The sequence below is a fragment of the Anguilla anguilla genome, chromosome 16 (genome assembly GCF_013347855.1).
Source record: "Anguilla anguilla isolate fAngAng1 chromosome 16, fAngAng1.pri, whole genome shotgun sequence".
Taxonomy (NCBI): domain Eukaryota; kingdom Metazoa; phylum Chordata; class Actinopteri; order Anguilliformes; family Anguillidae; genus Anguilla; species Anguilla anguilla.
The window spans coordinates 18933849-18949626 of record NC_049216.1 but is presented as its reverse complement, the minus strand read 5'-3'; the positions used below and the strand labels follow the sequence as shown (position 1 = coordinate 18949626).

The following is a 15778-nucleotide window of genomic DNA, read 5'->3' as shown; positions in this document are numbered from 1 at the left end:
GGGACCCATCAGCGATCTTCCACAGGTGGTCTATAGGTGGTCTATGAAGGATTTATGAAAAATCTATGTGACCTGTGAAAGATCTGCTAGTTAGCGACGAGTAGCGGCGGGATTCCCCTGAATGTGTCCCAACATGGCTCCTGACTGGGCCGTTCCATACCTGTGTCTCCCTGCTCATGGAGTGCCGAGGTGCTGGACTTGCAGAGGAGGCACGGCCTTTTCCCTGGCGAACAAAAAATTAAAAAAACACCTTATCTTTCGTACCCTGAAGAAAGCGAATGAAACACCAGCAAAGTCAACAGAGTTGGAGCTGTTAAGCGGTGTGTTTGTTTTTAACACTTGGTAACCTTATCTGGCTCTGCCTTCACCTGTTGACAGTGGCAGCGTTCCCTTGTGAATTTGCTGCCCTGTGTCTCTGGTGAAGGAGGGGATATTGTCTCTGTATGCTCGTATATACACTGTATGTGTGATATATGGGTAGGTACATGGCCAGATGTTGGACAGGTGTTCCTTTAAGGGCTTCAGGGTTGTTCTGGGTGTACAAAAAGGATAAATATCTCGCTGACACACGCCTGGCTCACGGTTCTTTTTAATCGCCTCTAAATTCATTCTGTGTACAGCCCTGAGCTCTGTTTATAAGTTAATTTGTCCAACTGATAGTCTCAAAGATTCAGTGGAAGTGTGAGAATTACTCATAGCACATGGTAGCTATGACTGGTGGCCAGCATTGTAAAGCGAGTAGATCACACCCAGTGGCCAAACATCAGACCCACTCGTCAAGCTCTGGGATTGATTAAGAATGCCTTTACCTCAGAAGCCTTACTTCTGAGGTGACCAAAACGGAACATCTCACAAAAGCATCAGGGGAAGAAGTACACGTCAGCCGTAGAAATAGTGCACTTCAGTTCAAAAACACAGTATGTGGAATTATTGCTTTGGCATAGCATGAATTTCTTTCTGTTTTTTTTTTTCATGAACAATGTGAGTGAGGTCATCCTGCAGTGTATTCTGGGATAGACTGCTGTGGTGTGAGTACGTGGGTGTGTGTGTGTGTTTGTGTGTGCGCACGCGTGTGTTTGTGTGTGTTTGCGTGTGTGTGGAAGGGGTAGGGGGGTCGGTCCCTGGTGACTCCCTCTCCTCTCTCCCTCTACGCTGCAGCGCTGGACTCCTCCAATAGCACCATTCATTCAGCGCAGGCCACGGGGTTACAGCAACAAATAACCAGAGAGGAACGCCATTAAAAATGGATGGAATTTCCAACTGTTAGTTTTGTGTTGTAACGCGGCTTCATCTTGAAGCCTGTGAGGAGGGGAACGATACGCCGTTTGAGCGCGCCCCTGGAAGGGCACCCTTCCCGCTGGGCTGGGAGGGGCGTACGGTGGGGATGGGGGCCAGGGTGAGGTCGGGGAAGATGGGCCTGTTGTTGATATTGTTTTTATTTCCTGACCGGTTCACCCGCAGTTATAAACCCCAGAAATGCGGCTCTGGCCAGGGACAGAGCAGACCTGTGGTTTGATTGCTGGGTTAAAATAGATTTAAGAATGTTTCTGCCCTCCCCCAACCTCCCCCTTCCTCCCAGGGGAGGCATTGGCAGTTGTGTTTGAACATATCGCCGTTAGTATTTTTAAAACGCAGAATAGCCGTCGCATTCTTGTCGTCCCAGAATGCGGTGCCTGGATTATCTGCGGAGGCCCATGCCATCCGGCGTCTCCGTAAGGACACACACAGCGGGAGCCTGGGGGACGGTGCCACTGTGCCGTGCGTCGGTACGGTCCACTTCCGCACAGCGTCCGGTCAGCATGCCGGGGGACGGTGCCACTGTGCCGTGTGTCCACTTCCGCACAGGGTCCGGTCAGCATGCCGGGGGATGGTGCCACTGTGCCGTGTGTCCACTTCCGCACAGGGTCCGGTCAGCATGCCGGGGGGTGGTGCCGCTGTGCCGTGTGTCCACTTCCGCACAGGGTCCGGTCAGCAGGCCGGGGGATGGTGCCACTGTGCCGTGTGTCTGTACTGTCCACTTCCGCACAGGGTCCGGTCAGCACGCCGGGGGACGGTGCCACTGTGCCGTGTGTCCACTTCCGCACAGGGTCCGGTCAGCATGCCGGGGGATGGTGCCACTGTGCCGTGTGTCTGTACTGCCCACTTCCGCACAGGGTCCGGTCAGCAGGCCGGGGGATGGTGCCACTGTGCCGTGTGTCTGTACGGTCCACTTCCTGTGGCTTGGGCAGCTCCAAAGGCGTCACCCATGCTCTCTCTTTCACCTCAATCCTCAAAGTTTCCGTAACGCAGTGTGAAAGCGCTCTCCGCTAGCTTCCCCTCCCTTTGTGGTGTTTTGCGTTACGTTCCCTCCCATGCCCCGCTCTGAGGACCGGGTTGCCCCACACTCGTGTGTTTGTTGACGTTGACACGTTTAGTCGGGCAAAGAAAAAAAATCACCTTATTTGTGTTTGGTTGGTTAGAGTTTGAATTCGAGGAACCTCTTTAAAAAAAATACAAGGAGGGCTTTGTGAAGTGCCCTAAACGTCAGGGAAAAAAACTACTGGATACGTACTATTCCAGAACATCGCCACATTTTCCATGGTTCAGACATTCTCTGAAAATTTAATTACAAGCGACAACGCAGAGTTTTTCAGAGCTTTTCAGTGCATGAATGGGAACGGGAAATCTCGCAGCACCAGAGCAATTAGTGAGAACGCTGTGGTCTACGGACAAGAAATGAAGGTCCCCTTTAGGTGTGTCGATGTTGTGTTCATTTATTATTTATTTATGTGTTTTTTTTCCCCTAAAGCTCTGCCGCACAGTTTGTGCAGTCAGCCTGTCGCATTTTAAAATAAGGTTTAAATTATAGGACTGGCTGTGGCTTTTTCTTCTTTCCCTCAGAGTTTCTGCCAACTCGCAATTTGCTTAATGAAATCCTGCCATTCACTTTAACCTAAAGATTCTTTGCAGATGTTGACAGGGATCGGCTTTTTGAATTATTGGAAATGTTTTGCTTTTTGCATTTTTAATGACGATCTTAAGAAAAAACAAGACTTTTGAGAGGAAAGGCGCTTGCTTTAGGTTTGTTTTAGGTAGTCGCTCTCAGGGCTGGTTGTGAGAGAGGGAGTGTGGGTTACTCAGCGATGGAAACGGAACCCTGACATCAACGTCTTCCTGACAGGGCTGAATCAATAGCCCCACAGTATTTAAACAGCAGCCACGTCCGTCATGACAGCTCCGCTTCAGGGGGTAGGGTAACAGAATACACAGGCTTTCATCTTAAATTATTGTGACACAAACAAGTCTCAATAAATATAGGTTCTGGTGATCCTTCAGCTGAAACCACATCCTTGCCATTGTCTGAAAGACCCAGGGTAGTTTTAATTTAATTTTGTCCACGAAATTAAGCACTTTTGGTTGTAAGAACAGTCATGGCATTCATATAATGAAGGCAAATCTTGCATTCTTGCGTCTTCTTTTGCCGGTTCTGGTTTTGCTGTGGGTAGTGTGGGACTCTTGAGAGATTGGGGTGACAAAGAAGGCATTGGATGAGAAAGAGTGAGAGGATCGTGGAGAAGTGAGAAAGTAGCAAGTTAGAGAACGGTACATATGATGACAGAGAGAGGGAGAGAGGTGGGGGGAGAGATAGTGAGAGAAAGTAGAAGATTGATTAGAGATGAAAAGAAAGGGGGTGGAGATGGAGAACGAGAGGGTGAGAGAAAGAGAGGGGAGCAGAATTGGGAAGAGAGGAATCAGAATCTGTTAGCAGCCCCTTCCCCCACCGTCCTGGCCGGAGTAGGAAATTTGGGGGGGTGGGGGTGTCCAGGAATGTGCAGGGTCTCTCCCATCGCAACTGCCCAACCCACTGGCCCAATGCCACCCCCACATTCAGCACGCTGTCCTGGCGGGGGCTGGGGTGAACCTCTTTGGGGAGTCCTGTGAAGCAGAACCTCTTCCCCTTCCCCTGGCTGGCTGCTGTCTGTACAGGGAAGGGTACTGCCAGAGCCCCTGCCTATGCCAAACATGCCCCCTCTCCCTCCCTAAAATCCTCCAAAATTACTCTTGGGTGAATTATAGGATTTGTTTGAGATTCCCAGTTCCATTTTACCGCTCTCCTGCTCGATCCCCACTTCTGAAACCATCAGATATGTCAGTTCCACTATAGGTGTGTGCGTGTGTGCGTGTGTGTGTGTGTGTGTGTGTCCATGTATATAGAAAGATTATTGCAGCCACTCCAGCATTCATACTGAAGTCACTGGGGTTAAGAATAGCCAGAGCAGTGTGAACCAGCAAAGAGACATAATTCCCTGCATGTAGCGCTGAGCAGTGTGTGTGTGTGTGTGTGTGTGTGTGCATGTGTGGGTGTTTACATGCAAGTGTGGGTGTTTGAAGTGTACGTGTCTTGGCATGAAGCACACACAGAAAGCATGCTTTTGTGAAGATTGCATGTGTTTTGTTTTCCATACCCTGTGAATGTTTAAAATGGCGATTGATGGTGTGGATGTGGCCGATGTTGAAAGGGCAGACAGTGACAGATTGCTGATAAGAGTATGCACAGGAGTATGTGTGTGTGTGTATTCCCACACTTAGTCGGGGTGGACGGACAGAGAGGCGCTTGTACATGCTAGTGTCTCTACTGATCAGAGTTTTGCGCAGAAATACTGCATATGTTGCCTTCCATACAGGTCCTGTGCATGCAGAGTACACATGCTATTGTCCATGCAGATAGGTCCTGTGCATGCAGAGTACACATGCTATTGTCCATGCAGATAGGTCCTGTGCATGCACAGTACACATGCTATTGTCTATGCAGATAGGTCCTGTGCATGCACAGTACACATGCTATTGTCCATGCAGTTAGTGCCCTGCACATTGTCCACACCAGTAGAATCTTGCGCAGAAGTGCTGCACGCAAACTTGTCTGCACGGAGATAGGGTTCTGTGCACAAACGCAAAAGCTGCACATAAGACCCCTGTGTAGGTGAGCAAACTGCGCCTTCTGCCACCCATGCGCAGGCAGGACCCTGTGTAGGTGAGCAAACTGCGCCTTCTGCCACCCATGCACAGGCAGGACCCTGTGTAGGTGAGCAAACTGCGCCTTCTGCCACGCATGCGCAGGCAGGACCCTGTGTAGGTGCGCTATGCCGGCTGCGTGGCACGCATGTGCAGGCAGGACCCTGTGTAGGTGCGCTATGTCGCGGACACCCCCCCTGCTCGTCCGGCTCCCCTCCTCGCACGCACGGGACCCGTGGAGGACACGCTTTGAGGAGGTTCGGCCACGTGGACTCTCCCTCCGGAGCGAGCGCTCTCCGCGGCCCGGCTCCTCGCTCCTTCAGAGGGGAGAACAAACGACTCGACTCCCTCCTCATTAATCTTGTTAGGAAAGAACTTCCTGTGCTTTTTAAACCCTCTCTTGTTTATTGATTTAATTTATGGATTCTTTTAACTATCTGCCATCCCCACTTTGTCTCATTAGTTCTTTAGAAAGAAAAAGGGAGAGAGAGGGGGAGAGAGAGAGAGAGAGAGAGAGAGAAGGAAAGCAGGGCTGAAAATATTCATGTGTTATGTGTAATAGTTTATCGTTCAAAGTGTGATGGGTCCTTTTCGTTAAACTCATGAAGGTTCCATGGAATGTAAGTGGGACCTGTGCTGAACACCCCCCCCCCCCACCCCACCCCCCCATCTCTCTGTGCTGCTGTGCCCGTCTCTCCACCGCACAGCTGCAGCACAGGAAGCAGGACTCCAAGGAAAAAATCCATATATATAAACTGGAGCCCCAGTGTGTACGTCTGGCTGATAAAGCAGCCTTTGATGGCAGAGATAGCTGAGACGCCAGCCTAAATGCAGCCTGTTAGTAAGTTGTAAGTTGCCCTGTAATGATAGTTGGGGGGGGGGGGGGAAACCCAGTCTGTACCACAGAGAGGTACGGGGGCGCGGGGGAGGGAGGGAGGGCTGTCTTTTTTTCTGCTTTGTTTTGCGTCTCAAATCGGAGGAACCTTAATCCCACAAAACGGCCCGCGCTCCAAGCTCAAGAGAATGGAATGCCCCACTCTGCCGGAGCTGTGTCAGAACTGAAGTCTCATCCACGCTGGGTTCCCTCCCCACTGCACCCCCCAACACAACCCCCCCTCCCCCTCCTTCCACACGCTCACACACACTCCCCCCCTCCCCCTCCTTCCACACGCTCACACACTCTCCCCTCCTCCCACCCCCTCCCTGTCGGCTCAGTGGTGGAGTCTAATAGCTGGAGGGGAATCTAATCCTTGGCACAGGATGAGAGGCCGGGCTCCACCTCCCTCTGTCGCCGCGCTGGTTACAGGCCCGGCAGAGCGCCTCTCTCCTGCAGCCAGAGCCCCAGCGAAATGAGTTCATCTTCTCAGCATTCCGCGGATTAGCGGATCTCAGAAATAATGTATACGCGCCTGCGCTTCGGCGGGACCAAGCTGAAGTTTTGGGGAGGTTGCGTCTGTTCGTCGTTTTCCCTCCCGCCGGTTGCCCTTTTCTGTCGCTTTCTCCCTCTCTCTGTCACACTTTCCCTCCCTTTCTTGTCTGTCTCTCAAAGTTTCCTTTATTGGCATGACAAGTACACACTTAAGTTGCCAAAGTATATTCTGAAAATAAGTCACATTAAAACAGCTGTGGAATAGCCATTAATTTTTATTTATTGTATGTTGTTCTCTCTATTCCGTTTACTCATTCTAGCTCTCTCTTCCATGCTCTCTCTCTCTCTCTCTCTTACCCGCAGGCAGTGCTTTTCTTGTTGTCCTTGTCTTTTTCTTTTTTGGCCTGGTGTTGCTTTTAAAAGCATTACTGGATAATAACTGAGGATAGCCAGTGAAACTCCCAAGCCCCCTCTGTGTACTTAGCAGTGCGTACCCCAGCAGGGGGGGTGGGCTTGCTTCTTTGTTTGTGGTGGTGGGGTTTGTCTCTCCCCGCCTGCCTGTCTTCATACTTCATTGTCCCGCTCCAGTCATCTCTTCTTTTGTCTTTTTTAAACGTCTTTATTGATTAGTCCTACCTGCTGTTCCAAACCTGTTCAGGTGCGGCAGCAGTGCACGCCTGTCTGATCGCTGCCCTGGAGCATTCAGCTCCTAACGTGAGTTAAGATTATGATTATGATCACTTATTGATCATGATGCAGTATGTCTGCTTCTGACAGCTGTTTCTGGGTGTTAATCCAGCCACCAAGCTTTAGAAAAATGTTGCCCAATATGCTGCTTATTTTTCGTGTTGTCAATGCTAGTGCTTGTTTTTGTAATAGACACCCCTGAGACTGTATGCTTGTCTTTATTATATTTGTTTAGCATTTGCATTGTGGGAACTGGGGAAACTGTTCAGTTATAGATATTCTCACACACACTTTTAAAGCTTTTTCGAGATCCCTGGGAGCTCAAATGGCTCAACTGCATATTTTTTGTTTGATTTGTTTATAGTATAGCCCAATCAGAGAGAGGGGAATTAAAGTCCTCTCCTCCTATGGATTTCAAGTGGTTACCATGGTGCCCTTTCCTTGTTATTGAAATCAAAAGCAGCGCAGCAGACGCGCTCCCTGTGAAATGGGGGTTTAAAATACCTTTGTTTACCGTGGTGATTGTGTGTCCGCCATGCTGTACGTGCAGAAACAGACAAGCGTGGTAAAGAATCGTGTGGGTGGTGGAGTGGGGGGGGGGGGGGGGTGAAGGGGGGGTAAATGTGTTTGGCTTTGACTGCTGGTTTACCTGTGGCTGCAAACAAAAGGAAAACTAAATAAAAGACCAGCCACATCAGATAACCTTTTTCCCTTTGCTTCACAGGCCCTCTTTGCTCTGGTGACGTATGGTCTGCAACCCCCCTGTTTAAAAGCGCGTTTTTTTTCCTCCTTCCTTTGCTCGTATGCGGGTTTGTGTTTGCCTGTGTGCCCGTGGGCGCGGGGCGCGGGGCGAGGGGCGCGGGGCGAGGGGTGATTGATATCTGCGTTCTGTTCCCCAGTCCCCATCTGGCCCCCCGGCTCACTGCTCCTCTGCTCCGCCGCTGTTCGCCCCGTCCTCCCGGTCACACGGCTGCGGCGCTTGCGCGCCGTCGCGGCAAACTCACATCTCAGATTCGACGCTTTTTCATGAGACCGGTGCTCTTACCGGTGCTCTGTCTTCAGCTCACTACTTCTCATATGTTGGATGAAATTAGATGTCTTCATATAATAAAAACAACAATGATATTCTTTATGGAGCGGTTGGTATCGCTGTGCTATTTGGTTTTGCAGGACTTCACAGGCATAGAATGAATGTTTCATAAGTCACATATAATTAATTGCTGTTGAAACACTGGTATGAGCCGCAGTATTTACGTGAGTTTTAGCCGTGTGTCACACGTAATGCATATGAGCACTTGAGTGAAACTTTTTGTGAAAGTGTGAAGTCTGTCTCGCTGAAGAGGCTAAAGTTTGATGCCGTTAAGTTTGAATGTGGAGACATGTTGATTCCCTCGCTGTTTGTTGGGGTGTGCGGTCCAGCTAGGAGTAGTGTTATAGCACATGCCAGAGCAGAAGCGTGGCGTCTGCCTGTTCCACGAGACTGACACTAAAGGGGGACGATTTTGAAAATATAATAACAAAAGCTACTTCTCTAATGGGTAAACGGAACTGTTGAAAGGTGGCTGGGTTAAATGGATGCAGAGCAGCGTAATTGTTCCCAGCTTTAACTCCCCCCCCCCCCCCCCCCACTCATACACACACACTGCCTGTCCCCGCCCACCTCGCCCTCCCCAAAACCCTCCTGCGTAAACCGTGAAGAGCCAGGCGCCAGTACACCCGCAACGAGCCGCTCTGAGGCACAGGCTGATCCTCCCCTGGGCTGATTAAAGCTGCTGATCGGGGCAGAGCGGGGGAACAGCCGCTTGGTGCGGCGGCGCTCGGGATCAGCAGCAGCCCGCCGTACCGCCATCGCTGTTCTGCCATCGCCACACTGCCCAAGAAGCCTGTGCGAGGCGTGGTTAACGCGGAGTCGAAAAACCTTAACAACTGTCGGCTCTACAGGACGGTGCCTTTGGAGAGGGCCGGATATTCAGGCTGGCCAGTGTGGCCTTTGTGGACATCTGCTTTGGAAGAACTGCTAAAGAGCTTACGGAGAATGAATGCATGGTCATCATGCACGGTCATCCACAATGGTGTTTTGACCCCACACTGTCCGGTCCAGTTTTTTGCCATCTTCATTTTTTTCCTGAGTTGAAATAATTCTTTTACCCTCCCGGTCAGAAATTCCTGTGTTTATGACGGTGTATGCCATAGCTGCGGGCACGTACTCTGAGGCTGTGTTGTAGGTAAAGCAGTATTCAGGAGGAGATACTTAAGAGTGGAAGAGAGAGATGAAGAGATACGATGGTATGCAGAGGAGGAAGGACTATTGGGGGGGGGGGGGAGAAAGTGTGTGTGTGTGTGTGAGAGAGAGAGAGAGAGAGAGAGAGAGAGAGAGATGGAGGCAGACTGGCTGAGAGGGGAACTGTGAGGAGGCCAGAGTCGCTCTGGAAATTATATAAACAGGGCCTTGTCAGGGGGAGGGGGGTTGTGACTGTTTTGTTAAGGTGTTTCTAATGAGTTTGCCCTTCATAACTCCATTTTTTTTCTTCCTTTTTCTCTCGCTGTGACACGCACACACCCAGCCCCCCGTCTCTCTACTCTCTCTCTCTCTCTCTCACACACACACAACAACTTTCAAAAACCACTCTGTCTGCACGTGGGCTTGTAATAGCCCCCTCTCCCTTTCTATCACACACACACACACACACACACACATACGCATACACACACACGTACACACACACACACACATGTACACACATGTATGGATACACACACACGTACACACATGTACGCGTACACACACACGTACTCACACGTACACAAAGGCTTTTGAGAATCGGTCTGCCTGTGCGTGGGCTTGTGATAGCCAAAGTGCACACGCTTCTGAAGCACACTCTTCTGACGCTCGCTGCGAAGCGGACACACAAGCACAGGAAAAGGGCCTGCCTGTGGTAAATGCTTTGTCTTCTCTCAGGCCAAACATTAAACAGATTATTAACCTTTGCTCCGTGCGCCGCTCTCCAAGTCCCGCAGAAAGAACAGACATTCCTGACTTTTTCCCCCTTCCTCTCCCTCTCTCTCTCCCTCCCTCCCTCCCTCGCTCTCTCTCTTGATGTGGGCTCATATGTCTTAAGGAGGCAGTGTGGCTGGGCTGAGGGTGAAGCACACAGCATTCCTGCAGGACCGTTAAGGCCATTAGACTGTGAAATGACCGAGAGAGCGAGAGAGAGAGAGAGAGGGGGACGGAGAGGGAGAATGAGAAAGAGAGAGTGAGGGAAGGAAAAAGGCTCCAACTCGCTAGTGTGCTAGCAGTGGCCTTGACTTGGAGTTAATCAAACAGCCACATGTCACCAGGCAGGCTGCGGAGTTTGCGAACGCGTGGCCTTATATGCATGGTGTGGAGTTTGCGAACGCGTGGCCTTACATGCATGGTGTGGAGTTTGCGAACGCGTGGCCTTATATGCATGGTGTGGAGGTTGCGAACGCGTGGCCTTATATGCATGGTGTGGAGGTTGCTGTTGCTCCTGACATTTCACACGTCCGGTAAATCTGGTAAAGGGTCTAGTGAGGAGATCCACCACATTCTGTGCCGTTAGGCCTGTGCCAGAGCTGGGGACCAGTTCCATTTCTTGGTCTTTGGCGTCGTTTGGGCTCCGGATGTTTGACTACAACAGCAGGTGTGGTTGGGGCTTCAGTCTACAGAACTGAGCACCGCTGACAATGTGCTCCAGGGAAAAATGTTGGTACTTAATCTGAATTAAATTCATCAAGAGCATAAATTAATAATTATTTATTTAAGCAAAGACTCGCAAATTACAAGAGCTCAGAGAGCAAGCTGCACCCCTCTGTGAATCAGAGTTTATTCCATCGATACAGATTTGATCATTTAGAAGTTGAAGGTACTTTTATATAGCTTCTCACGAGCATATATGTAGGCAGTTGAATATCTATCACAGGTGAGTGTGTGAAGTTATTTTTGTGTGGAAAACGTTGGCGTGTGTAAACCAGCATGCAGTTCTCAAACAGCCCAATTGAACTGAGAACCTGAGAGACTGATTGAGAGAGTGAGGGAGAGAGATGCAAGTGAGAGAAAACAGACTTGTGTCCGCCTGAGTTGAGACTTTGAGAGAGCTCCTGCCTTGGTTTGCGTGAGCTGGTCCTGTTTTATTATAGACAATAGAGGGTCATAAACACGTCCGGGTTGAATTCTTTTCGATACCCCGAGAGGAGTGAGCTCTCTGTGGCTGTGGGGAGCTGGAGGGCTGGAATTCGCTAATGGCACACGTGGGGCTCAGATGAGAGGGGGCAATTTGAGCAGGTTATGTGGGAACTGGGGAGGAAGGCGAGTTTGGAGAGGCACCAGGGCCCACACTGCGACCCCTGTCTCGGCCCCAATACTCGCCCCCTCGCTCTCTCTCCCACCGTCTACCCAGCCAGGAGAGTTACCATTACCATTGCAAGCCTGCTCACTAGAGTACCCGCTTTGCCTCCGAATGTGTTTTGTGTGTCTGCGCATGTACATGTGTCTAATGCATGTGTGAGGGCACATACATGTGTGTGTGTGTGTATGTGTGTATGTGTGTGTGTGTGTGTGCATGTGTGTGTGTGTGTGTGTGTGTGTGAGATGAAGCCAAGCTGAAGGGAAAGCGAACGGGGGAGAGCTCTCTGCAGCGTATCTGCCGTTCGCCACCTTAAAGGAGGTTTATTAATGGGGAGGGCAGTCATTAAGCCCAGAGAGGGGTGAGAATGAAAGGAATGGGGCCACAGGCCCGGGCTTTAAATCCTCTGTGTCAATAGACTCTCTGAAGCACAAGAACGGCTTCACTCTGTGTGTGAGTTAATGGGAGCTGATAGCATGAAGGCTGGGGGGGTCAGCAGGTCGCAGGCTTGTACTAAGTTGTCAGGGAGCTGAATGCCGTCCCTCAGCCTGTAGTGGTGGTGGTGGGGGGGTGAGATGGGGGGAGGGGGACCCCCTGCCTGGCCCGCTTACCCGCACCCCCTCCCTGCCTGCCAGGAATGTGGGGAGGGGGGCAGGGGGTGTTGGAGCTGGGAATGACAGGCGGATGTGACCTCATATAAGAGTGTGCTCTCGCTCCTTTCTTTTTTGCTTTTTTGCTTTGTCTCTTTTTTTGGACTCATTTCTCACCTCCAGAAAATGTTTTTAAGTGACTTAAAGTGGCTATTTTTGTGTCTTAGGAAAAAAGTTTTAATTAGCCTGAATACTGATGACAACTATCAATAATTATAAGAGGTTCTTATTTATGTGTTGACTTTGTCACCCATCACTGGCCAAATATATGTGTGTATGTGTGTGAGAAAGTGTGAGCATGTGTGTGTGTATTAAAGTGCAAATGTGTGTGTATGTGTGTGTGTGTGTGCATGTGTGTGTGTTCGGGGGTGTGTGTGTGTGCGGGCGTGTGTGTGTGTGTCTGCATATGTGTACGTGCGGGTGTGCATGTATATGCTTGTGTGTGTGAGCATATGTGCACGTATGCATAGATATGCGCATACTTTCTGAGGCCTGATACTCAGACCCCATTGTTCATTTAGCAGAGATCAGACCTGCTGGCTATGTTTCTCTGCCCCCAGTTCCTGTCGCTATGTTTACATCAGTCCAGTATTTGGAAAGGCAAAAAAATTTCAAGCCGCAAATTTCCTGCCTCCTCTAAACAACAAACTGTGCTATTTGCTTTACCTTACTGAAGCCCTGGTTGCATCTCTCATCTCTGTGCCTCTCAGTGCAGTGCAGATCTTGTACATAATTCACCCCCCCTTCCCATATTACGCACGTTGGCTTCCAGCGCTGTGGTTTCCACACCTTTCAGCACTTTGGTTCTGCACATCCCCGTGCGTGCACCAGATATTAGATCTGTATTTATTCTGAAATCTTAAATGCTGCAGTGGTGGCTTTTTTTTTGTTAACATTCGTAACTGGAACTTTCCAGACGCTGCGCTGAAGCCAGTCCGGTTCTTAGCTGAGCTCTCTCGGTGTGCTTCTGCTGCTTTGCGCTGAATGCGTGCAGCGGGAGTTAACCCTGCAGCGAGAGGAAAGTCAGCGATATGCATGGGACTCTGTGGCCATAAACAATGACACGTGGTTTTGGTTAGCTTGAATTGCCGTTGCCTTGATCCTCCTCCTCCTCCCCCCCCCCCCCCCATCCCGGTAGGTGTCATGTTCAGCAAGCTGTATCTTGCTATATTTCCTGAAACGTGTGCAGAAGTTTAACTCTATGTGGTCATCACAGGTCAGAGTTCATCTCAAAACCATATCTATTACAGGCGGTTGTGTGGTGAGCTCTCAGGGTGTTCATTTAATTCTCCAGAAATGCATGGCCATTGTACCCTTGCACGATATGTAATAATGCATCAGTAAATATCTGTAAAACCTGTAACAAAGTTGTTATATTGGTAAAAGCAAGCTATAAAAGAAAGAGATTAATCTTTATGACAAATTATTTAATGTCATCATTTCTCCCTGTACTGTGAATGTAGCAAGCGATCCTCATGCAGGTTTTCTGTACAGAAGAAATGTCAACCAAGCTTGGCTAGCATTTGCAGGAGAACAATGTTTTTCATTTGACCTTTTAAAAAAACTTGTAATCACTGTGTGGTCGAGGTCTGTTTATTTCATAAATGGCAAGGTCAGTGTTAAAGGCTGTGGAAAGCGTTGACTGACCAGACCATGTACTCTCCTCCAAGGCATAACTGACCTAATAATACCCCCATAGGCTATTCATATCAGGGAGCAGTGTGGGGCTGCCAGCTTACGGAGAGTATTTATATGTTGCTTTAATTTCAATACAATGCCTCCTTCTGTATTTATAGCTTGGACATCTGTTGCAGACAACAAAAGGAGACAGTTAATCCCCTTAAACCTAATCCTTCCTTTTAGCTGGGACTATTCTATTTGCAGCGTGGTAACTTGAATTTTTCATTTTGTTTTTAATTTGTTTAATAAGCATCAATCTGTCTCTTTTGTCCCCTCTCTGTCCTGTAAGGGACCAATTGGTAGTTGTTTTATATGATGGCAAATGCTAGCTTCTGCTTGGTGTAGCTGTTTGTCTGTGTAGCTGATTGAATGTGTTCCATGTGACAGGCTGTTCAAAATTGAAAACGTCCCTTTCTCTCTTCTGTTTCTCTCGTGACCTCAGATCCCAGTATGTCTCCGGACGCCCCCAAGCAGAGCCACTGGTGCAACGTGGCGTACTGGGAGCACCGGACGCGGGTGGGCCGCCTCTACGCAGTGTACGATCACTCCGTCAGCATCTTCTACGATCTACCTCAAGGCACCGGCTTCTGCCTGGGCCAGCTGAGCCTGGAGCAGCGCAGCAGCACCGTCCAGCGCACGCGGGGGAAAATCGGCTTCGGCATCCTGCTGAGCAAGGAGCCCGACGGCGTGTGGGCCTACAACCGCAGCGAGCACCCCATCTTCGTCAACTCCCCCACGCTGGACATCCCCAACTGCAGGAGCCTGGTGGTGCGCAAGGTGATGCCGGGCTACTCCATCAAGGTGTTCGACTACGACAGGTCCTGCCTCCTGCAGCACGCCGCCGACCCCGAGTACCTGGACGGACCTGGACCCTACGACCCCAACAGCGTCCGCATCAGCTTCGCCAAGGGCTGGGGCCCCTGCTACTCCCGGCAGTTCATCACTTCCTGTCCCTGCTGGCTGGAGATCCTGCTCAGCAACCACAGATAACACAAACAGACAGACAGAGACAGAGAGACTCGACAGATGGACCGCTTTCACCAGAAAATATCCAAATATCATCTACCTAGATTTAATATAAAGTTTTATATATTATATGAAATATATATTATACCTGTAAATACGGAGTCATTTTTACAATGTAATTATTTATGTATGGTGCAATGTGTATATGGAAGAGAGGAAAAAGAAACCGGAAAATGCACTTTGGCTTATATATAAATATATAAATATATATAAAAGATAAAGAATCTTTCAATACCAATTTGAAAAATTATACAGCAAAAATAGGATGTGCCTGGTTTTGGTGTATAGTTTTCATGTACTATTAATATCCAGACGAAAAGCTAACACCATTCACACATTGATAATAAAGTATTCGCATAATATTTTTCTTTCGTTTGTGGTTGTCTAATTTTGTCACCCAAATCCCAGCCCCTCTCACCCGGGTTTCCATCTCTGGAGAGTTTCTTCTGCTTTAGTGTCAGAACTGGCACCCCTGTGGAGATGCACTCATCTCTGTCAGTTTTTTGAAGTGTTAACATTTGTACGCTTCAATCGTGTCAACGGTTCCTTGGCCATATATGTGCTGACACACACTGACAGATGAGAGCCAAAGTCTGCATGTGGACATGTTTGTGATGATGGCATACAATGCCCAGTGCCTAATGGTACAAAATACAAAACACTGGGACACCATCTTCAGTCATTATGCCATTATTTCTGCAAACCGCACCAATGGAGAGATACACAGGAAGGTTTGAGTTGCTCTTCCAAGTTGTCTTATTCAGTCCACCCTTGATTTGTATCAGTGTTATATTATGTTGTGCTGTTATGTTTAAAGTGTTAATGGGTGCTACACATTAGTGTTGGTTAAGGTGAGTTTCTCCCTCATCACTCTATAGCACTTTGAGCATCTGGAAAAGTACTATATAAATGCAATGTTTCTTTCATTCAATTACAGAACACAAACATTGAATGGATATCGCTACAAAAATTCTAGTGTGAAAAGCTATCAAATAGGGAATTTTTATATG

At 49.1% G+C, this 15778-nt stretch overlaps 1 protein-coding gene across 1 annotated transcript in view; it reads left to right on the top strand.

The window, feature by feature from the left end:
* Nucleotides 1-15132, top strand: part of smad6b (SMAD family member 6b) — a 30038-nt gene extending 14906 nt beyond the window's left edge. The window contains exon 4 of the mRNA XM_035396867.1: nucleotides 14185-15132. Coding sequence (XP_035252758.1) covers nucleotides 14185-14732 — 548 coding nt within the window. The 3' untranslated portion in view covers nucleotides 14733-15132. The remainder of the gene's footprint in view (nucleotides 1-14184) is intronic.
* The last annotated feature ends 646 nt before the right edge of the window (nucleotides 15133-15778 follow it).